At 32.0% G+C, this 25,682-nt stretch overlaps 2 protein-coding genes across 5 annotated transcripts; both read left to right on the forward strand.

Moving 5' to 3' along the window:
* The first annotated feature begins 291 nt into the window (after positions 1-291).
* On the forward strand, positions 292-13,030 carry LOC131936101 (kinesin heavy chain). Of its 3 annotated transcripts, none has more exons than XM_059292966.1 (25): positions 292-400; positions 2,057-2,215; positions 2,465-2,552; positions 3,124-3,197; positions 3,494-3,598; positions 3,720-3,768; positions 4,026-4,081; positions 4,536-4,623; positions 4,799-4,923; positions 5,390-5,494; positions 5,624-5,772; positions 5,866-6,014; positions 6,095-6,306; positions 6,527-6,802; positions 6,885-7,034; positions 7,199-7,390; positions 7,583-7,700; positions 7,833-8,016; positions 8,202-8,436; positions 8,647-8,763; positions 8,861-8,997; positions 9,219-9,236; positions 10,675-10,754; positions 10,871-10,986; positions 11,179-13,030. In XM_059292966.1, the coding sequence occupies exons 2-24, from the start codon at positions 2,090-2,092 to the stop codon at positions 10,984-10,986; spliced, it is 2,949 nt and encodes a 982-aa protein (XP_059148949.1). In that variant the 5' UTR covers positions 292-400; positions 2,057-2,089; the 3' UTR covers positions 11,179-13,030. The 3 variants fall into 3 exon arrangements, with proteins under 3 accessions (XP_059148949.1, XP_059148948.1, XP_059148950.1); XM_059292965.1 differs by lacking the exon at positions 9,219-9,236 and adding an exon at positions 9,674-9,820; XM_059292967.1 differs by lacking the exon at positions 9,219-9,236.
* Positions 13,031-13,622: 592 nt separating this feature from the next.
* On the forward strand, positions 13,623-25,245 carry LOC131936097 (prostatic acid phosphatase). 2 transcript variants are annotated; one of them, XM_059292953.1, is made up of 13 exons: positions 13,623-13,677; positions 15,891-15,965; positions 17,334-17,502; positions 18,512-18,604; positions 18,714-18,800; positions 19,139-19,303; positions 20,116-20,211; positions 20,332-20,418; positions 21,123-21,237; positions 21,558-21,637; positions 23,352-23,523; positions 23,734-23,859; positions 24,220-25,245. In XM_059292953.1, the coding sequence occupies exons 3-13, from the start codon at positions 17,350-17,352 to the stop codon at positions 24,480-24,482; spliced, it is 1,437 nt and encodes a 478-aa protein (XP_059148936.1). In that variant the 5' UTR covers positions 13,623-13,677; positions 15,891-15,965; positions 17,334-17,349; the 3' UTR covers positions 24,483-25,245. The 2 variants fall into 2 exon arrangements, with proteins under 2 accessions (XP_059148936.1, XP_059148937.1); XM_059292954.1 differs by having other exon boundaries at positions 13,669-13,723.
* The last annotated feature ends 437 nt before the right edge of the window (positions 25,246-25,682 follow it).

Consider the following 25,682-nt stretch of genomic DNA (forward strand, 5'->3'; position numbering starts at 1 on the left):
TAGTATTATTATTATAAAGGCCAATATAAAAATGTAATGCAAAGTCTAGTAGCAGTCTAATTTCTTAACTTCGACTGTGTATGATTCAGTAATGCAGTTCAAAATGAGCTATTTCTTTTAAAAATATTTTTAACTCCTCGTCGATTTTTAGTTTATATTTAGATCTATTTTAAATGTTATTTTCTTTATCGATTTTTTGGAGTTCAAAATTTAGGGGGAAGAATCTAAGAAGAATGTCAACAACTTTAGTGAATTGTGGGAAATGGGACGGGTCAATGTGTAATGAGGTGACGTCATATTACCCATAAGACTTGAGAAATGGCTGCTCATGGCAATTAGTAAATCTTGATGTCTGGATACGTTCATATGTATTTATTATATACTAATTGCCATTATTGAGGTATTCTTGTCCAAATTCTTAATCATTTTCCTATAATACCTTACGCTGTAATATCTAGACTTATTTGGTTGCTCTAGCAGTAACGTAAACTTAATTTGAAAGGACAGTTCAGAATGGCGAGAATGTCGTTTTTTTTCTCTCTTAAAAAAATAAAAATAAATAAACGACTGGAAGATTTCCTACCTAGATCTACATAATCTCTAGATCTAGGTATCTAGATTATTAAAAAAAAACCGCAAAAGCTTGTTGTTTAGTTTTAATTATCAAGGTTTTAGGTTAGATCCATATCTGTCTAAAAATAACGATAATCTCCACACGTAGCTTGATCTTCTCTGCTCTCGCAGCCAAGCCTTGCTTCCTCAGACCAGAAAAACCTGTTTTTTTCTTTTTAAGAAATTAGATTTATTAGGCCTAACATTGGTAAATTTATTTAATAATATGTATTTTATTCATTAACATTTAGGCTACAACATATCTAACCTACTTACTTACTACCTTGTCACTCTCAATAAATCATAATCATAGGTCAGGAGGAAGCACATCATTAAACCACTTTAACCAGAGAAGAGACTCAAGCAAAGCTAGAGACTAGCTAGAGTAGAGTAGTAGATAAGTAGAGTTAAGTAGAACCTACACACACCTACACCATAATAATATTTATATTTGGTTGACTAGAGATGTTAAAAAATAATTCCTTAGTCAAATTATTAGTGGAACTGAAGTCCAATAAGAGACATTCTCAAAAATAGATGTTTTAGGTTGTTAGTATAATAATATAATAGTAGTATTGTAATCTCAACTAGTTTTATGGTTAGAAATTAGGGTTTAGGCCTGATTATGGTTAAGGTTAACATTGACATTAGGAAACCACATGAGTATTTAATTAACTACCAGTAATCTAACACTCCTTTTGTAAGAAGATTCTATTATCAGACGCTTGTATAAAAAACATTCACCCCTTAATAAAGCTGTTGAATTACCAAAATATTAAGTAATAGCCCACACTTAATCCTGTGACTTAAACTGTAGGCTATATACTCATAACCTTACTCTTAAACCTTTCCCTAAAACTAAACTGATCTATATTTAATTAAATCTACAATAGTTTACAACCCCTTTATCACTTTATCATTCTCTAATTATGATACATTATAACAAGGCATGTATATAAGCCTTTTGCTGCTGGAGTTTAAAATTGTTTTTGCATTTAAACTCATAGAAGAAAGAAAAAATAATCATAGTGTAAACACAAAACACTGTGTGTGGTATGTGGCCTGACCAATTTGAATGAGATTGTTTAGTTTACATTGTTTTGAGATTATACTTAACTCAATGCAACAAGCCTGCCTGTTGGTTGAGGCCACCACTAGGGTTAGTTCTGCTATGTTTATACAAAGGTTCGACTCAAAATATCAACCAAACATTTTAATTCCTAGTTTAAAAATTATAAACTTTAATATTATAGCCAAAATGATGAATGTAAAATCTTAATAGGGTAGATAACCATTTTTTGGTTGTTGCAATCACCTTCTAAGGTATTATATTTATAAAAAGCTTATCCATCAGGTTTGGTTTATAAAAGCTAGTTGATTAAACAGCTATTTATGTCTATGCTTTTATAACTGATTCCCAATGTTATTATGTCTCGAATGGCAGTTTATATGAAAAGTTACTAAGCAAGTTGCAGCCATGGCAGATGTTAGCGAATGCAGCATCAAGGTTATATGTCGTGTGAGACCTCTAAATGAATCTGAAGAAAGAGCTGGCAGCAAGTTTGTGCTGAAATTTCCAACAGATGAATCTATTAGTATTGGTGTATGTTTAACACTTTTTTATTAAAGTATTATGATTGCTATAAAAACATATTTGTATTACCAAAGTATTAAGTTTTACAAAAATAGTAGGCTATGGTTGGCTATTTTTATTTAAAAGTATTTTGACAGATATTTACTCTATAAATAATGACTATTCTCAATAAATTATTAAAAAAAAATATATACATATATATAAATTAAGTTTTTATTAATAATGAACATTAAGCATTGTTACATATTTTTTTTTCAGGGAAAATTGTTTGTCTTTGACAAAATCATAAAGCCTAATGTTACTCAAGAATATGTTTATAATGTCACAGCCAAGCCTATTGTTGCAGGTCGGTAAAAGTGATCCAGATTAATGTTTCAGGCTAGCTGCAGCTATATATTTTTTATATTAGTTTTGCTAATATTTTTTCACAACTATATTCTTATATTTAACACATATAAACTTGTAGCATAGTGTTACAGATATTATCATCATACAATTTAAATATCTTAAACCTGATTGAAATAAGATAGTTTGACAAAGATGTTTCATATTTTATTGATTTACCTTTTCCTTAAATCCAACCATCTGTTGCACAACATTCAGCATTTGTTGTTTGTTTATTGATTATCTAAAAATGTTCACAATATGGAAAATTTAGTGTACAGGACAATATCATTTTTTCTTCATTAGAGCATTTATAAAGTAAATAGTTTAAGTTAAACATAATATTATACTCACACAAAGACATACATACTATACTAAATATATAAACACACACCCCTTTCCACATACCATCCCGCCCACACCCATACATTATACACACACACACACACACATATATATTTATATATATATATTTATATATATATATATATGCATTCATTCACACAACTATAAATATTAACTAATAATTTCAGATGTGCTCAGTGGCTACAATGGCACAATATTTGCATATGGTCAAACATCCAGTGGTAAAACTCACACAATGGAGGTTAGAAAATTGCCCTGACATATATGCATTTAAAAAAAAGATAGTTTTTTACTCAGTATTTTACCCTCAATATTCTAACAAAAAGAAATACAAAATATTATATTTAGATGAAAAATCAGGCTACAAACTGTAGTTTGCAACATTAAAAAAATGTTAATGTTAAATTTGTTTACTTGTTTTTAGTTTTTTTTTTCATCTTGAATATTGTTTACTGTTATGAAGAACTTTTTAGCAATTTATTTTAATCATTCTCTCAGAAAAATATAAAATGTATATTTCCTTTAAAAAAATTACAGGGTGTTATGGGGAGTGAGACTCTACAAGGCATCATTCCTAGAATTGTCCAGGATATTTTTAACTACATCTATGGCATGGATGAAAATTTGGAATTCCATATCAAAGTGAGTTTAATTTGTATTGAATTATTTTGGGAATTTAAATGGTATATGTATTTGAAATCAGTTTGAACCTGTAAAATAATTTTATTAATGTATTGTTTTTTTTTATTTATTTTTTATTCAGGTTTCTTACTTTGAAATTTACATGGATAAAATTAGAGATCTGCTTGATGGTGAGCAAAATTTTTTTATTGTTTGGATATTGCTGTATTAATTTATTACAATTGACTGTACTACTGACAGTTTGCAACATGTAGTAAATATGTTTTGAAAGTTACCAGTATAATGAATATTGTGAGACCTTATTTTTATTATACTCTAGTTTATCTCCCCTACCTTGTCCCTTAAATATTAACTCATTATCATAAACTATACAAACATTGTGAGTTGCCTTATATTGTTGATAATTAATTAAAATGCTTCATTCTAGTCACCAAAACAAACTTGTCAGTTCATGAGGATAAAAACAGGGTTCCTTATGTAAAGGTATGGTATTTTTTGTGTGTTCATCTTTCTATATTTTAAATAAAGACCATTTCATTTCAACATAAATAAAAACCATTTACTTCTTTAGACTACACATAACTTGTAGTAACACAAGCTGTCTTTAAAAATATAATCACTAAAGTTGTGTTAAAAGCTACTTAGTACAGTGTCCATCTTATTTCCTTCCAGCATCATTATTTGTAAATGAACATACTACATCCATCTAGAAACTCAATTTAAGTAACTTAAACTGCTTTTATATTTGCTGTAAAATGATTATTACTTTTAAATTTTTCTTTTAACACTGGTAAGATATGGTTCATGCACATTTGTCTTTTCTTCCTGTGTAAAACAAAAATGTCGTTTCAATTATCACCTAGCAGCCTTCATCTTTTAAATTTGTGCAGTTAAATGATAGTCTTTTCATCATATTTAATTAATTGTTATCTTTCAGGGATGTACTGAAAGATTTGTTTCAAGTCCCGAAGAGGTTATGGATGTTATTGAAGAAGGAAAATCCAATAGGCATGTTGCAGTCACAAGTGAGTTCTTTTGCTATTTAAAAGTTACTTAATTGCAAGTTAAAATTGTTGTGACTACAGTTTTTATAATTAAAAAAAATATTTCTTGCTGTTTTTATTCAATCAATCAAAGTTGTTTTGAAAGAACAAAACATCAGCTTGAAACGCTTTAAAATGCTTTTTAATATATATTTAGACATGAACGAACACAGTTCTAGGAGCCACAGTGTTTTTCTAATACATGTGAAGCAGGAAAATGTAGAAAATGAAAAAAAACTACATGGAAAATTGTATCTCGTTGATTTGGCTGGCAGTGAAAAGGTAAACTGAATGATTTATTTTGAGTTTTTAAATTGGTTATTATGGTGTTCACTTAGTTGAAGTAAGCACACAGCTGAACTATTTTCCAAATGCTAAAATCTTAGCTAGTGCCTAGTGGTTAATGACTATAACAGCAAAGTTTCAGGAGAATTTACCCTGAGAAATGTCCAAAGTTTTAAAGAGTATCTTACCCTTTGAAACATAGTAATATGTTCAAATACTTTGTGATCTAGATCATGTAAATTTTGGCTGTATTATAAAATTTGTTTTTCCAGGTTATAGATTCATTAGATCTGATCATGCTCCTTTATATCTCTTTCTTTTCTAACCTCTTTGGTGTCATCTTATGCACTTTAATATGGTGTAGGCCAGCTGAACATTGCGAACCTAGCTTTTATACCTATTTCTACCTACTACTCAAAACTAGCTACTGTTATCAAATGTTGGTTAATTTGATGTTTGACAGGTGAGTAAAACTGGAGCTGAAGGTTCAGTCTTGGATGAAGCAAAAAATATAAACAAATCATTGTCTGCCCTAGGAAATGTAATTGCTGCACTCGCTGATGGAAATGTAAGTTATTATTTATCTGCTAATATTATTTTGTGTAAATTCAGAGGCTGTTTATTTCATTAAATAATTAATGTAAATAGAAATACATAATGTTTAATTGAATTTCTTTTTCCTACTTTTGTATTATAGAAATCTCATGTCCCATATCGAGATAGTAAATTGACTAGAATATTGCAAGAAAGTTTGGGTGGTAATGCACGCACTACTATGGTTATCTGCTGTTCTCCTGCATCTTACAATGAAGGAGAAACCAAATCAACCCTCATGTTTGGACAAAGGTAAACAACAGTTAATATTTTAGACAAAATTGTAATTATAGACAGCAAAAAATTAGAACAAGCTTATAATAAAGATAAATATTTTTATATCAGAGCAAAGACGATCAAGAACGTTGTCAGTGTTAATGAGGAGTTGACTGCTGAAGAATGGAAGAGACGATATGAGCGTGAAAAAGAAAAGAACAATAAGATGAAACTGATCATATTGAAACTTGAGGCAGAGTTACAGTCTTGGAGAAATGGCAAGTAGTTTGCTACAAAATTTCCTCTGTTGGCCTAAATTAGTTACATTAAATTTTAATGACCAATATTTTACATGTAGGTAAAGCAGTCCCAGTGGAGGAGCAGGTTGATGTAAAAACAGTTGCAATGGAAGCTGAACCTGGTGCACCAGGACAAGTTGCTTTAGACCAGGCTGCTATGCAATCCAGTTTTATTGGCCTTGTCAGTGGGGGAGTGAGTGCCATTCCAGAAGCTGAAAAAGCACAGCTGGAAGAGGAAAAAATGAAACTTTATCAACAGCTTGATGATAAGGTAACTTGCTAACCTCTATGAATGTTTTAAGAGAGGATCAACTGACTTCATTTTTTTTCACAATTTCTTCAAAGCTTTGTTAGTCTACTCAATTGTTAAGGTTTTTTCTTCAAAAATTGCTTTCTTTCTTTTACATTATGACTAAATAAATAAAATGATCTTTTGTTTTTGTTACATTTATATTTAGCCAGAGTTTAAATGGTTACACATTTTTTTAAAGGATGATGAGATTAACAGCCAAGGTCAGCTAATTGAGAAGCTCAGAGAGCAAATGTTGGAGCAGGAAGAGCTTATTGCCAACTCAAGACGAGACTATGAGAGTTCACAAGCAGAAATGGCTCGTATACAGGCTGATAATGAATCTGCTAAAGAAGAAGTGAAAGAAGTTCTCCAAGCTCTTGAAGAACTAGCCATGAATTATGATCAGAAATCTCAAGAAGTTGAAAACAAAAACAGAGACATTGAAACCCTAACTGAAGAAATCAACCAGAAATCAGTGAGTTTTTTTTTAAATTGTCTTTGTTTTAGCATAAAATAAATTGAGTACTAAAGAAGCCTTTTGAAATTCTAACTTTCAGGTGAAGATCAGTAGCTTACAAGCTGAATTTGAATCAATCCGTGACTCATCAACCCATCAGAAAAAGAGAGTTGTGGAAATGATGTCTAGCCTTCTCAAAGACCTTGGAGACATAGGGGCTGTAATAGGAGGAAATGCTGCTGAAAATAAGGTTCTTACATTTATTCAGAAAAACAACCAGTTTTTGTGTGTTGAAAACATATTTAGAAAGAGTAACATATGATCAAATTTCATAAATATAGTTACATGCTATTTTATGTACTTGATGTATTACTATTGAATGCTAAAACATTGCTTAAATTTATCATTTACCAGCCAAACAGTGGAGCAGGGGAGAAACTTGAAGAAGAATTTACAGTGGCTCGTTTATACATCAGTAAAATGAAATCTGAAGTGAAAACTCTAGCTAATCGCGCCACAAACCTGGAGGCCGCCCAAGTAGATAGTCATAAGAAGCTAGAAGATGCAAGTTCTGAATTATCTGAATGCCAGCTTAAAATTCAACAGGTATATCCATGATTTATTTATAAAATTTGCTGTGCATAATTTTTTATGTTCCCATTTATTATCTTTTGAGTTTGTTAAAAATTGGAATACAAATCAATAATGATTGTTTTCATTTCTAAGGCTGTTTATAAGTAATTATAGTTTTTTTTTTCTCACATTTGCTTAACTGGAGTAAAACTTATTTCTTTTAAGTATGAAGCTAAGATGGCGACTCTAAGTGAGACCATCAAAGATGTAGAGCACAAAAGACGTCAGTTGGAGGAAAATGTTGATTCTCTTAGTGAAGAAGTTGCAAGATATAAAGCAAGTGGTGAGTAGATTTCTTGTTCAAAGTTTTGTTAACATAAGAATAATTAAACAATTTAAATTTATTTATATTTTTTGGATTAAGTAATTGTTGACATTGTATATAAATTTATTTATCCACAACTTTTTTCTTCAGAAACAATGCATGCGACAGTTACTCAGAAAGTTCAAGAAACTTCAGACAAACTCCAGTCTGAGATTGAAATGAAAGAAGCCTTAGAAAAACAAATGCAGAGTCACCGCGAGCAACACCAGAAGCAACTTTCAAGCTTGAGAGAAGAAATCTCTGACAAACAAAACATTATTGATGAACTGAAAGAGTAAGTTTTCTCATATTTTTCTAGAGATTTTGAATTTTAAAAAGTTATCTTTATATTTTTTATTTAGTTGTCATTTCGTAAGTAAAGCTTTGTGGAGCACAAAGGTCATTGAATGCAAATGCCATGTGTGCCATTTTTTAAAATATAAATTTTCCATCTAATTTATATTTATATTTTTTTTATAGGACCAACCAGAAATTGACACTAGCATTGGACAAAATGCAGAAAGACTATGAAGCTTTGAAGTCTGAAGAAGCTGAAAAGACTAGTCGCTTGTCTGAACTTACTCTTCAAATGGACAAACGAGAACAAGCTAAAGAAGATCTTAAAGGATTGGAAGAAACTGTTGCAAAGGAATTACAAACACTACACAACTTACGGAAACTATTTGTCCAAGATTTGCAAAACCGAGTTAAAAAAGTGAGCCAAGTATCTTTAAATAGAGTGGTAATGTTAGGTATTTGATGTTTTTGCATTGTGCAACCTTGTGTTCAAAGTTGTTTTTATGGACAATTTTCTTTGCAAAGTTTTCTTTTAATATGTAGGAAGGGAAGGTATACTTTTAACATTTATATTAAGTTTACCTATGTTAAATTATTTTTATTGTTCAAATCCGTGAATATTTTACAGGCTGCCAACAAAAAAGAGGAAGAAGAAGATGAAGAAGCTGGTGGAAACGTAGCTCAGAAACAAAAGATTTCATTTTTGGAGAACAACTTGGAGCAGCTCACTAAAGTGCACAAACAGGTTGAGGCTAAAACTATTTTTTCAAACATAATTTTAAAATTGTTTAATGGAACTGTTATTTAACTTAATTAAAAAAAATTATTCCTGTGCATTTTAGCTTGTACGTGATAACGCTGATTTGCGTTGTGAACTACCAAAGCTTGAAAAGAGATTAAGAGCTACTATGGATAGGGTTAAATCACTGGAAACAGCTTTAAAGGAGGCAAAGGAGGGTGCTATGCGAGATAGAAAGAGGTCAGTAGAGGTGGTTTCTATTAAAAGAAAAAGACTTTGGTAAATTGCATATTGTTTACTGAACTCATTTGCATGAAAACATTTCTTTTTAACAATTTTTGCATTGCCCATCTGTATGCTGAAGTTTTTAAAAAGGCCGTCATATTGGTTACAAATGAAATGTTAAGGAAAGGTATCACCCTATATTTCTGTTCCCCACTATTTCTGTTTCGCTGTTACAGAAATCCTAATGATATAACGTAAGTAATGTTTAAAAAACAAAGAAACTTCATGAAGTCTTTTTCTTAAAAAAGAACTAAAAAATCTAGGTGTATGGCTTTATAACAAATTGTAATTTGATTGGCTAAATTAGTCACAGCTATACAGTGTGTTTAAAGAGTGATAACTAGCTAGCAAGCTTATTAGGCATTTACTTCATGGCTTATCAGCTTATTAATATTCCAGAAAAATACATTTAAATACTTTTTTATAACTTTTTTCTTGTAAAATTAGTGTTTATATTCAGGGTAGGAAATACCTTACCTACAGAAAAAAAGCAGTACAAATTTGAGTGTTTTAACTATCACTATAACCTATAGAATGAAGTTTTCAAAATACTTTATCAAGGAAGTTGTAAAGTTCTACACAGCTTAAAAAATTCCCAATACATTGTTACACCCCATATCATCATATCTAGAACTCATGGAACCAACCATGATTTCTCAACATCGGCAAGTGATAGTTCTTTCATTAGACAGTCTGAGGATTTCAAAGAAAACCAAGAACCCACACATTTATCAAATACTATCTTCCAATACAAGAAAGAAGGAAGTTGCTTAAACCAGTAAGTTAAGATGTTGACAGTTTCAGCTCGTCAACTCCAAATGCAAATCCATAACATGTACACAACATTTTACAATAGTCATTATCATTAAAAATAGCTGCACATACATTTCAAGTTGAAATGAATAACTGTCAAATTGTGTTTTGACTTTGAAATGAACATTTCAATTGGTAATGTGATTGAATTAAATTACAGCATAATAGACTATAAAATCCACAATTTCAACTGTACTGCTTTTTATACTGATCTACCCTGTTAGTTGGCCCCTTCCCATGAGTGTTGAAGTTATTATCGGTCACTTCATAATTTTGTATAAATTTATAATTGCTACCTTACTTTAATTTTACCTAACAGTTTTAAAGATTTAAAAAATATGCATGCTTTTGTGAAACTTCAGTATATACATGGTTTGCAAAAAGTGTGCTTTTTTATTTTACGTTTTTCTTTTAATTTTATTGTATAATATTATTGTAACAAGATATTCCCACATGCTGAGCAGCCTTTATATATTTTCATCATTATAAAAATAGTCTTTGTGGATTTGTCTTTGGTGTGTATATTATGCTAAACTTTTTTCTTCAATAATAGGCTTACTCAGTTATTCACTTCAACTCAACTTAATCTCTCTTTATCATTAGCTGGATTTTTTTTTTCATATATAATATTTTACCTTATCTTTTTAATAGTATTTTTATCTTCTCATAACTTACTAATGTAAATTGAAAATGCTTACTTGTTTTAATATATAATATATTGCTTACTGAAAATAAGATCTAAGCCAATGTTTTGTGTTAGTATGTTTGCAACACCAGCAACAATTAGTGAACAAGACATGCAAATTATTTTGTTCTTAGATACCAGATGGAGGTGGATAGGATTAAGGAAGCTGTCAGGCAAAGAAACCTGGCCCGTAGAGGTCACGCTCCACAAATAGGTAAATACCATTGTAATATCTTGTGTTAAGGTTCAAAGCCTGTTATGTGTGCTTGTGAGATGATTCTTAGCTGAAAACCACCTGAGTTTATCCATGCAATATTGATGTGTCTACAGCCAAACCAATCAGACCTGGACAGCACCCAGGAGGTCAGACTCCTCAAAGTACAGGCATTAGGGGAGGTGGTGGCATCCCAATTAATGGACCAGCAGCTGTCAAAGACTTTGCATAAGTAATTGTTTTTTTCACTATTAATTTTCACTCTAGTTTGTTAACCAAGCTTCTTTAGTTACTATCTCAGCATGTCTTTGAATGCTGTGTTTTTTATATAATAATTGAGAGGGAAAACATTTATTCTCAGATTTATTTGTTGGAAACTGTTTGATTAAAAAATTCAATGAAATAATTTTTGTTTGTTTTTCAGTTTGGAACATTGACAGCATATAAACTGTTAAAACCAAGTACAGCTCGTTATCATCATTTTGGTTATTGATAAATGACTGTTTTCCTCACCTAGCATTCCGCTTAAGGCTTTTGTCTCCATCTTCACCATAATGTTTATCAGTCATAGTCAGTTTAAGCAAATTTATAGTACAAATTTTATAATAGCCAATGTCTTAGTTAAATGAGCTTAACTTAATTACAAGTAGTTTTTGTCATATTTTATGTACATGATCTTGGTTGTCTATCATTCTTTATGTATGCAATCTGTGCTTTCTTCTACTTATGATGATGAGGATTAGTTAAATAACAAAATATTCTGGTCATGACAGTTTCCCAGCACAACAGGAAGCCAGAGAAATAAAGTAAATAATTATGTAACACTGGCAGTGCATTATTTTATGACAACATTTTATCTTGCTATATTTTAAACTTTTTAAGTAGGATGTCATTTACTTAAACATTTTTTGTGACACAACAAAACTAGCTAAACTTATCCTCTTGGTTGAACTGTAGATATTAGAATTTCAGAGCATGAACACATTCATGCTACAAGTGCAATATTCACCTTTTATCTATTGAAGGATTTTAATTGAGACAACATATCTTTCTGTATTTATACTACTAGTAAGTGTTTCCTGTAAATTATTTGGCATTGATTTCATGTGTATATTAGAACTGTGTGAAGGTTACTCTTGTTTCTCTTTCCCTCCCCCCTCCCCTGTGTTCTCTGTGAATAAACGACAATTGGATTGTGGTTGGTAAGATTTTTACAGCATGCTGGTAGTCTTTATACTAAGGCAACATATATTGTACATACAATTTCCTCTGTGCTGTATCTTGCTATAGGTTATCTTGTAGTGCTGCCATTTAATGAACTTTATAATTACTACATTTACACTTAGAAACTGATGGTTGTAATTTTAAAGTTTTTTTAATGGTTCACAACATTTCGCAGTATAATTTTAAGATCAGCTATTATGGGGAAGTTTGTATAATACAATAGTGTACAACTTGCTCTTAATTATTACATGATTTTTAATTCTTTTTGCTATCTATGTAAATTAGAGGGGTGATGGTTGTAAAAAGAATTTGCTTAACGTGTCATGTTTGTTTTTAATAGATGCAATTTTATTAAATTGTGCTTTTTTTATTTTTAACAATTGAACTAGTATGTGAACAAGATAGCACTTTCCTTCTTGATTTCTTGTGATATAATTTAGTGTTAATGTGATAAATATGTTCTCTGTGTATTTTTGTCCTTTTGTACAGAATTAGTGTTGCTTTATAATTCATTGGATATGCTTCTCACACAAGTTGTAGAAATGGTCTACAACTTGAACTTTGCTTTGAAATTTGATTGTTTTTTTTTTACACTTTTAAATAACAAAAAAAAAATCTAAGGGAATGGGATACGGAGAACTGTTTTAGCCATTTTTTTTTTCCCGAGATATTCCCTTACAGTAATACTTTTTGAGCTATTAGGGTACATTTTTTAAGCAGTTTTGCTGTAAATGGTTGTGCATTTCTCAAAATATAGCAAACTTTGCTATTAACTAGAAACTATTTTCATTAGTCAACTACTTATTCATGTTGTATGACTTTTTTTTATCAGTACAAGACATTTTCTTTCTAAAATATGTGGGTGAAAAACCACAATCCATACTTTAAAAAAAATTATTGTAGAACAAATATTTTAACCTGTCTGAAACCTACCTAGTCCTTTCATTTGCAAGGATGCATTTTTTGTTTAATTTATTAACTTAAAGTGTGGTAGTTGTAAATGCAATATTTCAAAGCGCTTGTTTGTGGCACAATAAAAAATAAAACAATCATTCACATTTTTGTTGATTATTCTTATCAGTTGTTAGTGCTTAATTAAATTTATAGTTTTACTTCTGAAAGGGATCTTTTTGAAACAGAAAAATGGTGAAGATATTAACAGATATATTTCTACACTTGAAGAAACACAAAACTACTTCCCAATTTACTGCTTTTTTCCACATCATTCTTGTCTATGCTACAACAAACAAAATCAAATATCATATCACACTAATACTATCCACTGTAAATACTTGCAAACCTTATGACATCCTTACCATCTTTGTCCTAATTTACAGTTAAGCAGGTTACACTGTTGTCAACCCTTACTACATAGACACTTCAAAACAATGACATTGTCTATACTAAAAAAAAATTCTCACAGAAAATACTGAAAGGAAATTTAATTATTAAAATATGCTAATTAAATATAACATTTTGTTGTTGCCCCTTAGTCTTCAACTGTTACAGTAAAACTTAAATGAATATCCCAAGACAAATTATAACATAATTTAAATTATACTTCCATTTTAAAAATTCTATTGAGTTTTTCGGTCTTTTATTGTTGCACTCGCAAATTAGACATCCGGTTACTTTGTTAAACTATGGGCCATCAACTCTTACAACACAGCAATGACTCAAAACAACAATATGTCGAACTGTAAACCATTGTTTATTTAATATTTAACTGTCAAACGTGTCGAAGTGTCAGTGATATTATACTAGATCTAATAGGGGTAGATATAGATCTGTATCGTATGTCTAGATCTTTAGGCCTAGCCTATATTTATTAATTTATATTAAATATTTAATATTAATTTTTGGTAATCTATCGTTTTGGGTACGTAAAATCGCCCGCGACTTGTAATGTGAAAACCAGGTGACTCTTTAAATTTTAATAATTCTTTCACATTTTGAGGAGGATTTATGTTTTGAAAAATACAAAAATATTTCCTTGTTTCATTTAAGTACCTGTTTTTATTCAATTGAATTAAAACTTTTCAGTAATAAATGAACACCAGCGATGTTTCCAACAGATACAACCATGCTCATTTACTATAGTAGCCATCTTGTTAAAGTTTTATTTTTATAGACTTCAAGCGTGAGATTCAGGCGGAAGTCACTCTATTTTACAAATGGCTGCTATTTATATAGCAAATCTTGCTTGCAGACACTGCTGTTTAAAGTTAATTTCTGGCCTATATTGATATATTTAGCCATTGATTTAGGTTTATTATTCATTTATCTATAATATTTGACACAAACATATCACAATATACTTCTATTACAGCCTTGATAATGAGGTAACGTTTTCGTACATTAATAGCCGCGAGCGATTTTACGTACCCAAAACGATAGATTACCTAATTTTTTTTATATTTATCCCTATATAGGCCTATATTCTATATATATATAATATATAATATTAATGGATGATATTAATAAATAATTATAAAATAAATCATCATCATCATCACTCCTTTGTGGCCCCTGGGGAGCAAAGGGCTGCAACCACACATCTCCAGTGGACTCGGTTTTGGGCTGCTCCTCTAATCTGTGCCCATGAGAGCCCAGCTGTTTTCGCCTCTTCCTCAACCGTTCTCATCCATGTTTTCCTTGGCCGGCCCACCCTCCTTTTCCCCTGGGGATTCCAGTCCAATGCATGTTTTGCGATGTTTTCTTTTCTTAACGTGTTTCCGATCCATCCCCATTTACGGGCTTTGATATCTTTCTCTATTGGCTGTTGTTTTAAAATTTGCCACAGGTCTTTGTTTGATATTTTGTCTGGCCATCTTATTTTGAGTATATGTCGTAAGCATTTGTGATGCACAGGATCTCCAAGATCGATACCGACGATACTCTCGCAGATTAAGCTTGAGCGGGGCCCCTGGCTGAAATTTTTGGGGGCCTCTACTCTTCATACGCATACAATTTTTAAATAATTTTTTTTTTACCACATGATTTAGTTAAGCCATGTTTGTTGTCATTTTCAGAGATAATATAGAATCTTTACACAAACAAATTGTTTTTGGCTTTTAAAATTTTGTTTTGTTCAGGCCTAGTTACCGAAAATACTAAATCAGTCATATTTTTATAACTATATTTATTTTAGTAATATCGTACAGAATTTTGAAAATAATTAATGGGCCTTTTGAATAATTTTGAGAGTATTCCGATTGGTCCATTAATACTCATTTTATTTGTAATTTATACGTCATAGGTTAGAGGGGGGGGGGGGAATTTTTTAGATAAGTGTCAGATAATAATCATAATAGAATCTTCTTAAAAAAGGGGTGTTATTTTTCTGGTAGTTAACCAAAATACTTTGAAAATACACACATAGCTTGCTATCCCTATCCCTAACTACAACCCTAGTAGTAGTAGTCCTTGTTACGATGTGAGTTTAGGATGGGGGCGACCTTGTAGTACAACATGGGTTTATGGACAATGACGATCAGATATGAATCACTCAACAGAACCGCATAGGTTCTTTCCTTGGTTTATTGCACTGTTAAATGAATACAACTATATCCACAATGACAGACGAATACATCTACCCAATAACACAACATGACGAAGACTGCCCTAATCTATTTCCCCTAGCAATCAGATCATACCCTCAAACATTACATCCTTTCGTACTTCGTCACACAGTCACAACCTTTTATTAATCTAAATCATTTCACAACACACATACTCTCATTCCCGTTGCAATCCATACCTATGCAATACCTAAGATAACATTTATAACAGTCCTACCATCTATATTCTATATGTAATGTGGTAGTTATAAAATTTCTAGATCTAAATTTAAGACTAGATTCTTTTCAATTCATATTTGATGATATTCTTATCTCTTAATTTCTACTATAGATTTCTGGATCTATTCTCAGTACTCTGTGACTGTCTGAAAAGTGTTGAGTTCATCAAGTTTCATAGTTTAGTGGGGTTAGTATGTAACTTTGTAGTGTTTTAAACTAGTTAAAGTATGAGTAAATCTTAATTAGGCCTATATCTAGATCCATAATTATTGTAGACCTAATGTGTCAGTTACAGTAGGCTATGTCTATAAATACAGGGATGGTGTGGTCGAATGGTAGAGTGTTTGACTGCTAACACCTACAAGTTTTGAGTTCAAATCCCGCGCTCAAGTCAATACAACATTCTTTTAGTCCACCCAGGTTAGGGAAAGTAAAAGTGGCTGGGCATACTATATTATACACTATACATTCATATACCAAGGTAGCTGAAACAGGTTAACTGTACATCACCTGTTTGAATTAAAAGGGTACTGATAATTTAGCTAGAGAGTTAATACATGCTAACTCTTGTGTCACATGGCTCTCTTGGTATTCTCTACACCACTGAAGGTTGGATATCCGCACAAATATGTGAAAAATATATGGGTCTGAACCCATTGGGAATGAAGGAAGGAATAGATCTATATAACACGCAATTAGAACAGACGAAAAATTACTTTTTAAAAAGCAGCCTCGTGTGGTCGACAGAAAATAAAAGAATATCTTAAACCACCCTACGTTGAACAATCTTGAAGATTTACAGGGTATTTAAACACTAGCAATACACGTTGACTGACTAAAGTTTAATTAGTCTAGTGACGCTGTTGTCTACTAGTTTACTAATACACAAACATGTTTAGGTCTTTTGTGTTTTAAATTGGATTAAAAGTTTTTGGGCTTAAATGGTAAAATGTACAGGTGAATAATATTCAATTACAACTTCCATGACTTAAGGAGTACAAATGCAGGATAATCTAGTTAATCACCTGATATTGCAACTATAGTGCCTTTAAAATTGTGCTTGATTATTTTTTGATTTACCTTAAGCATAACTATACAAAAAATTTGCTTCAGATAGAAACAAAATTTGAAAACATTTCTCCATACATTTCTAAATAAGCCTACTGTTGTAAACTTGAAAAGCTTTTTCTGAATCCAATGGAAGGCGCAGGGTTATAATAGATATGTCTCTTTGTAATATGTTTGTATGTGATCAGTCTACTTAACACTTGCAGATCATGTTTTATAATCGAGGTCAATCAAATACACATTTATTATTTTAGGGAGAGCACGTGTTAAATACAGAGGGAAAAAGCTTCTGGTTTGGACATAAACCTTTTTTTTTAGATTGTAAGCAACAAACAAAAAATTGATAGGCAATTTTTAATAATCGTCGTTAACAGCAAATTGGTGGCTTCCTGTTCAGCCCATTAATCTATCACTGTCAATGAGATATGGCTTTATCATTTCTTTTTCTATAATTATGAGATGAACCTAGTCGTATTCTTTGTTTTAGTTGAGAAAGTTTGAGCATGGTTTGGATCACATCTATGCTGTTAGCCACAGTTTTGTGGTCAGGGTTTTTTGATCAAACTTGCTCCAAAGAAATAGAGGAAACCCACCATGAGCTCAACTTTTCCAGGAAAATACAGTCTGAGAGTTCAACAGTGGTCCTTGTTCAGGTGGTAAGTGGCATAAAATAGCATAAATTATTTTCCCTCTTGGTACCTGATGAACTTACTTAAGAGTAACCACAATTTTTGCACCACTTTATTATTTATCTAAATCCCCTGCATCTCAAAGACACTCAAGCATATTGAGACATTAAGGTCTTTGTGTTGTATTTTGGTCAGTCTGTTCAGGGGTTCCTTTATAGTTAGGCTTAGAGGTGTGTTGAGCTCATAAAAGATTTACCCTATAAAAATATTTCATTAAAGTGTTACATTTTATTTATTTAAATCATAATTTTGTTATTCTTTTTTTCTCTCACCTTAACCCACATGTGTTTTATAGAGTGAAAGATACAGAGCATGAAATAATAAAATGTGTTCACACACACACTAAACCTATTGTTTAGAAACAAACCTAGAAATGTGTGAGCTAATCCACCAGATTTATATCTGATCATAAATTGTATTGTAACAAGAGCAAGCATCTGATGACAAATAGAAACCGATGGGGCCAGTTTGAAGTGACTAATAGAACCCATAAATGATACATGAATGTTAATGTCGTACATTTTTTTATCATAAATTGAACATAATGTAATCGCTAATGTAAAATCAATATACAATTGAAATAAAACAAACTGCTGGATATTTTCATTACAGGATGTGTTTATTTTTATGTTCCTTTACAGTCAAGATTTTTTTTTTAATTTACATTTTTAAATTTTATTTTGAAAGCACTAGTGTTTTTTCAGTGAATACAAAGAATCTAATAAGATGTTAAGTTTGTACTAGAAAGAAAATGATGAAATGTATACAATAAAAATATTTAATAAGTTGGAGGGTTGTCTAGAAATAGTTCATTCAATAGCATGTAATATTAAGAAGACAGTCGGTCATCTTTAATAAGATGGTTGCTTCAAGATTGTTATGAACTGTGCTTAAGCTTTGTTATCATTATGTCAACTAATTGAAACTATTTAGTTTGGTCTGAGCTAAATATAAGTAAATCATGTCTTATTTTTAGATTCATCGCCATGGAGACCGTAGTCAAACTAGCACATATCCTAATGACCCAAATAAAAATAGTTGGCCTCAAGGTTTTGGGCAGTTGACCACGGTAAAAATAAGTTTTCAGTTAATCAGTTAATCAACTCTTGAATGGGCACATTATTGCCCATGTATTGTTTTCTGACCAAGTATCTGACAAGTATTCTTGTTATCAACAGATGGGCATGAATCAAGGGTTTGAGCTTGGCCAGTTTTTGCAGTCCTGGTATGGGGAGCTGATTGATAAAGTGTTTAACCACACCCAGGTGAGTGCCCCCACATCCTCACTATACTGTCTATACAGTCCTGGTATGACGAGCTGATTGATAAAGTGTTTAACCACACCCAGGTGAGGCCCCCACATCCTCACTATACTGTCTATTTGATTGTTTACGCTGGTGGTTTAAATTCCTTGTGGAGACTCACATTTTTTATTGCTTTTAAAACTGGAGCATTGCGTTTTTAATTAGTTCAGTAATGCACATGTTGATATTGTTTCTTTTAATTTTTTTTAATTAGTAGTTAGTAATTTTGTAAGCACTTTTCATCCAATGCAACCTTTTTTTAGAAAACTATTCACGAAGTAACAATCTTCTAAATGCAGGTGTCCATCAGAAGCACAGATTACGCTCGTACACTGATGACAGCAGAATGTGTAGCAGCTGGGCTGTTCTCACAAGCTGACAGACAGAACCACTCTGTCCAGGGCTTGCCTTCAATCAATTGGCAGCCTGTGCCCATTTACTCTGTGCCTAAATCCATGGATCGGGTTGGTGAACACTCATTTTTACTTTCTCGTATATACGTAGTATAGAGAAAGTATTGTAATCGTGCAAAAAAAAAAATCGAGATTTTTACAAATCTCGACGTTTTACACCTCACTGATACGGAAAAACATAATTTTGCAATCTTGTCCGTATGTCTGTGTGTGTGTGTGTCTGTGTGTGTGTGTGTGTGTAAACACGATTACTTGAGTACCGTTACAGCTAGGTTGATGAAATTTCATATATAAGTATTTTATCAAAATCGTAGATCCGTATCAACTTTTGAGCGATTTCCGATAATCGGAAGTGGTACTTTTTCTACTTTGAATTTTTCAAAAGCCTATAACTTGAGTACTATTTCAGATAGATAAATGAAATTTCACATGTAAGTAAAAGATCTAATTCTCTACCTTCTGTTAAATTTTGAGTAATTTCCGTTGACGGGAAGTACTAATTTACGCTATTTCCGATTTCTCAAAAACGCATCTAAATTTATAAAGTACTAATAATATTGCGCACCATTATGAACATCTTTATTCGGCGTTCGCTTGGTGTGCAATACTTTTTTCTATGAAATTCTATTTTATTTTAAAAAGTTTATGTATTTAAAATAGATTAAAAATCATTACTATATCCCGAGTTCCCATCCCCTGTTGTTTTATATAAGAATATTCGAGAAAGTTTAGGGGAGATCACATCCGGTTTATTTAATTTTTGTTTTACAATCCAGTTTTGTCACACGAAAAATATATTTAATACATTTCAAGAAATAATAGTTACAAAATAAAATTCAAATATGAAACTTAAATTTCTTTAGCTGCTAAGACCCTCATCAAGTTGTGAGTACATTAATGACTTGAGATCAGAAGTGGAAGTCTCATTTGATTCTCAGCAGGAGTTGTTGTTCCAGAAGGTACTTTCTCTTCTATCATTCTTTTAAATCATTGTTTGTTCACTGTGTAATCTTAATGTAAAATTATAGTTTTTAGATACCAAGCAGATTTTCCTTGATATCAGTCTACTTCTATTTTAGGAACTTATGCTGAATTTGAGCAGGTTTACTGGTATGGATATAAATGCTACCAGCTTGCATTATTTGGCTGATATAGTCTTCTGTCAGGTAATGTCAAATATGTTAGATGACAATACAAAAACTAACTTAGAGGAATAGTTTTACTAATTCTCTCTATACAACTGCACTAATAAAACAGAGATAAATAGGAATATGCTAAAAGAAGGGACACAGTTAACTTACCTTGGAAGTTTTGTGTCTAAGGAATTGACCAAGACATGAAGGTCTGAACCAGCAAGGCAACAAATTCTGTAAACTTGCTAAAGCCTGTCTGGGATTCTAATCCACTATCAAGAAACACAAAGCTCAGAATGTTTGGCACAAAAGTGAAAAACAAATCCACTAAACAGGTTGTTTAGACTTATCTTGAAAATACACAGGCCAGACAAAGTTTTAAACCCACAACCAGGTCAAGCTCCAGTTAAGGTCAGCTAGTAACACAACCGTGATAGCCACTATGCATTATGTATGTGGGCTAAGCATAATCTAGACCTTATGTTCATCAGGCAGCCAAAAGATAATAAAAAGAAGTAGAAGAATTGTTTCGGCTAGTTGAGTTTTACCATATATGTGATCTATTGTATAATTATTTACATTTTCTGTTTAAAAAGATAGCACATTATCCCCATAAGACTAACAATGAATGGGAGTTTTAAAAATTCTACATTATCCTAATGAGCATAATTACAACTATGATTTGAGTTTATGTTGAGCCGCAAGTGACTAAAACTGTGTCTGTTGATGTGATACAGAACAGCCACAACATGACGCAGCCCAAGTGGTTGACCCCTGACATTCAGACGCAGCTGTACAGCTATAAACAAAACAAGGCTTCTGTTACAGCAGCGGATGCCAAGTATTTAAGTGGTGGGCAATAGTTGTCATTTGTTGTAGTGCTGTATGCAAGATGTCATTTTTTGTTGTAATGCTGTGTGGTATTAGATGTCATTTGTGGTAGTGCTTTGTGGTACAAGATGGATTTGTTGTAGTGTTGTGTGAATGTTTATGTGTGGAACACACCCATCTGATACTTACACCAAATTACTGAAAAATTTGTTGCTTAATTTTAATAATAATATTAAAAAAAAAAAGGTTACACTCTACTAAAAAATGTGTAGCTCTTGTTCTTTAGCAAGTGCCATGGATACATCCTACATGTGCTGTAATTCTGTGTATATTCTAAACAGGAACATTGCTAGAGACATTAATCAATAATATACAAGCAAAGATGAAGGGCAGCCAGAACAAGATGTATTTGTATTCTGCAGTGAGTATTGTCTGGTTAACTTTTCTCTACTTTTGTCTAACAACAAACACATTTGTCATTAACGTGACCAATGTCTTTGTTAACATCACAATAACTGAGAAAATGTTGGTTCTTTTGGCTTGAGTCTCAGCTATTTTACAATTTATGTAAATCACTTGTTGAATCGTTACTGATTGAATTTTTACAATCTTTACAGATTATGGATGTAGAATCTTTAACTAAGTAAATATTTCCCTGACCATACAACTAGTTCCATGTTTTTAAAAGCTTTTATTTAACTTGATTCCTCTGTCTATCGTCAGTCTGTCTTTCTACCTGTCGTCATAGAGCGAAATGGGTGAGCAAAATTTCGGGCACTTCTAACTGACAGATTCGTTTCAAAGTTGGCATGTGGGTCAAGACTTGAAGATAATGCAATATTACATTAATTTTAACTTAATTGGATGACTAAGTAATTTTTTATGGATTAATTAAAATTTTCTGAGATTAGTTGGCAGTCTTGACTACTCTTTATCATGTTTATTTGGTGCGCAATAGTTTTTAGTCATGCAACTCTATAGTAAATAAACAAATTTAAAGTACTGAAAAAAATTTGCATACAAATGTTTTAGTTACAAGTTTTTATGTATTAATGCACTAAAAAGGGGACAATAAATGATTTTCTTTAAATATATACTACTACACTACTATTTAAATTACTATCAAGAAAAACTTGGGTGACTTCTAAACTATTAGTTTAAGTACCCGATGCATATTATAGTGACCAACGCTTTTCTTTACAGTTATTTAAATATTACTATATATTTAAAGAAAATAATTTATTTTCCCCTTTTTAGTGCATTATTACATAAAAGCTTGTTATTAAAACAATTGCATGCACATTTTTTACTGCTATACATCGTCACCCAAAAATTATTCTATTCATTTGTTACATAACCAGCTTTGGTTTGGTTTGATAAATGTTGGCATTTTCTGTACAGAAATCTTTAGCCAATATTCATGTATTTTATTCTCTGTACTGTAACAAATTTTTTCTATGACCACCTTATCCACTGTACTGTAATGACATATATTTTCTATGACCACCTTATTCACTGTACTTTAATGACTTAAATTTTCTATGACCACCTTATCCACTGTACTGTTATGACGTATATTTTCTATGACCACCTTATCCACTGTACTGTTATGACATATTTTCTATGACCATCTTATCCACTGTACTGTAATGACGTATATTTTCTATGACCACCTTATCCACTGTACTGTAACGACGTATATTTTCTATGACCACCTTATCCACTGTACTGTAATGACATATATTTTCTATGACCACCTTATCCACTGTACTGTTATGACTTATATTTTCTATGACCACCTTATCCACTGTACTGTAACGACTTATATTTTCTTTGACCACCTTATCCACTCTACTGTAATGGCGTATATTTTCTATGACCACCTTATCCACTGTACTGTAATGACTTAAATTTTCTGTGACCACCTTATCCACTGTACTGTAATGACTTATATTTTCTATGACCACATTATCCACTGTACTGTAACGACGTATATTTTCTTTGACCACCTTATCCACTCTACTGTAATGACGTATATTTTCTATGACCACCTTATCCACTGTACTGTAATGGCGTATATTTTCTATTACCACCTTATCCACTGTACTGTAACGACGTATATTTTCACTGACCAGCATGAGTCACCACTGAGATTTTTAATGGCACTCCTGGGGGTGGACACAAGACTTGAGGTACCCTACGCAGCAGCTGTCATTGTGGAGCTACACCAGATCGAGGGCAAACATTTGATCAGGCTGTTCTATAGAAACAGCACAACCCAAGCACCTCATGTCCTGGTAGCTGCAGGTTGGTGCAATGGTTTTCTCATGTTTCACTTCAACAGATATCTCATCTTTACTATACCATGTTAAAAGTATTTTTGTTTGAACTTTCAAAACAACAGTTGAAAAAAAGAAATTGGAAAAAATTTAAAGAATAAAACTGAAAATATGTAGGCCTATAGTATGTTAAAATAACTCAAATCTGTGATGACTAAATAAATTATTTAATCAACAGGCTGCCCTAATGAGATGTGCCCCTTCCACATATTTAATGAAGTCTATCAAAAGCGAATGCTGACAGATAAGGAATGGGATGATATTTGTATTGAAGCCCCTTATAAAAGTTTTGTTTTGGCAGAAAGTATGTTAACATTTCAGTAAATTAGTTTTATAATTTGAATTATCTATGGATATAAACATAGGTGCTAGTCAGTGGTATCAGCACTTATTTGTTAGGAGAGGTGGAGGGGTTAAAAATATTTTTTTGCTTTTAAAATCATTATGGAATATATATTTTCATGTACACACACACACACACACACATATATATATATATATAGCATAGATGGATAAACATAAAGTGACACGAGTACATCATCACCAATAGCTGTATCTTTTAGTGCAGGTGTTCTCCATAGTGAGAGGTTTTAAACCATGCCCCCTCTCCCCCCACCACCACTGTTAGTTTCTCCACTTCACTAACAAACTTTTAAAATGACAGGTCTGTTCCCTCTGCTGGTTGGAGTGTTGGTGGCCTTCATAGGCCTGGATGTGTTCCTGGGATTTAAGCTTTTCAACCTGCACAATGTACTGCGACATGGCCCTCATCTAGAGCAATATGCCCTGCTGGAAGCTGAACAAGATCACAATGAGAGTGATGTGGAATTTGAACTGGAAGAAATGCATACAAAAGTGAAGAATGAGGATCTAAAGCAAAATAATGGGGGTGGATCTCACGTTATTGATTCAGATGAAAGTATATAACACAAGGAAGTTAGGCAGCCGTGTTTTTATTGCTTGTTGAATAATAATCAGGTTGTGATTCCATTACCACCTGTATCTGGCTCATCCATGACATTCCTGTAGCTGAGTCCTGATTGGCCAGGGGACTGCTGCTACTGTGATATAGATCTGACCAATTGTGACAAATATGTGATCATTCAGGAATTTTTAAAAATGTGAATTTTCATTAACTACAGTATGTCTTTTAAAGTAATTTGAAACCAAATAACCAAAAATGTAAATACCTTAAGATCTAAATATAATCACATATAACCAGATACAATGAAAGATTGAATTTATTTTTAAATGACTTCCCTGTAACATTACCATTTCAAGCTCTAAATCAACTGTTTTTGTTTTTATTGTGTTCAACCTGAGTGTGCTATAGCATTCATAGAAGATTGTGGTGCCACAGCTGTGTAGACTTCCCACATAATTGGACCCATTTGTAGTGGCTCACATTGTCTAAAAATGTTATCTTGTTTTGCAATTGATTCTCAGATCTAGTCAGTATTGTCAGGGCTCAAATTTTAAATGATATTAATTTTTAAAAATCTGATTTGAAATGATATTGTTACCTCTCTGTGATATTCTATTGGTTCATGGTGGGCAGAGATTTAAGTTAGATGTTGTTTGATCTCTAGTCATGCCAGTGGATATTGTCTTATGTGATTCTTGGTGGGCAGAGATTTAAGTTAGATGTTGTTTGATCTCTAGTCATGCCAGTGGATATTGTCTTATGTGATTCTTGGTGGGCAGAGATTTAAGTTAGATGTTGTTTGATCTCTAGTCATGCCAGTGGATATTGTCTTATGTGATTTTTGGTGGGCAGAGATTTAAGTTAGATGTTGTTTGATCTCTAGTCATGCCAGTGGATATTGTCTTATTGTGTTCTCTTTTTCCAGGAGCTTCTACCAAAGTTATATGGTTGTACATAAAATGTAGTCACATACCTGGGGGAGTGGGGCGCTAGTGTTTTAACTGTTCTGTGAGTGGAGATAAATGTGGGGTAGCAGCTATTTTGTAATTGTTTTAGGGCAAAAATTATGAAGGGGGAGGGTAAAGGAGAGAGAATAGTCTAAAAAGATACTCATCTGTAAATGACCCATAACATGTTTAAGATTAAGCCAATACCTGCCATTCCAACATTGTTATTATATTTTACAAACTTGGGCCTTTGGT

Source organism: Physella acuta, unplaced genomic scaffold, assembly GCF_028476545.2.
Source record: "Physella acuta isolate Inbredline_101_S28 unplaced genomic scaffold, ASM2847654v3 ptg000168l, whole genome shotgun sequence".
NCBI lineage: Eukaryota > Metazoa > Mollusca > Gastropoda > Physidae > Physella > Physella acuta.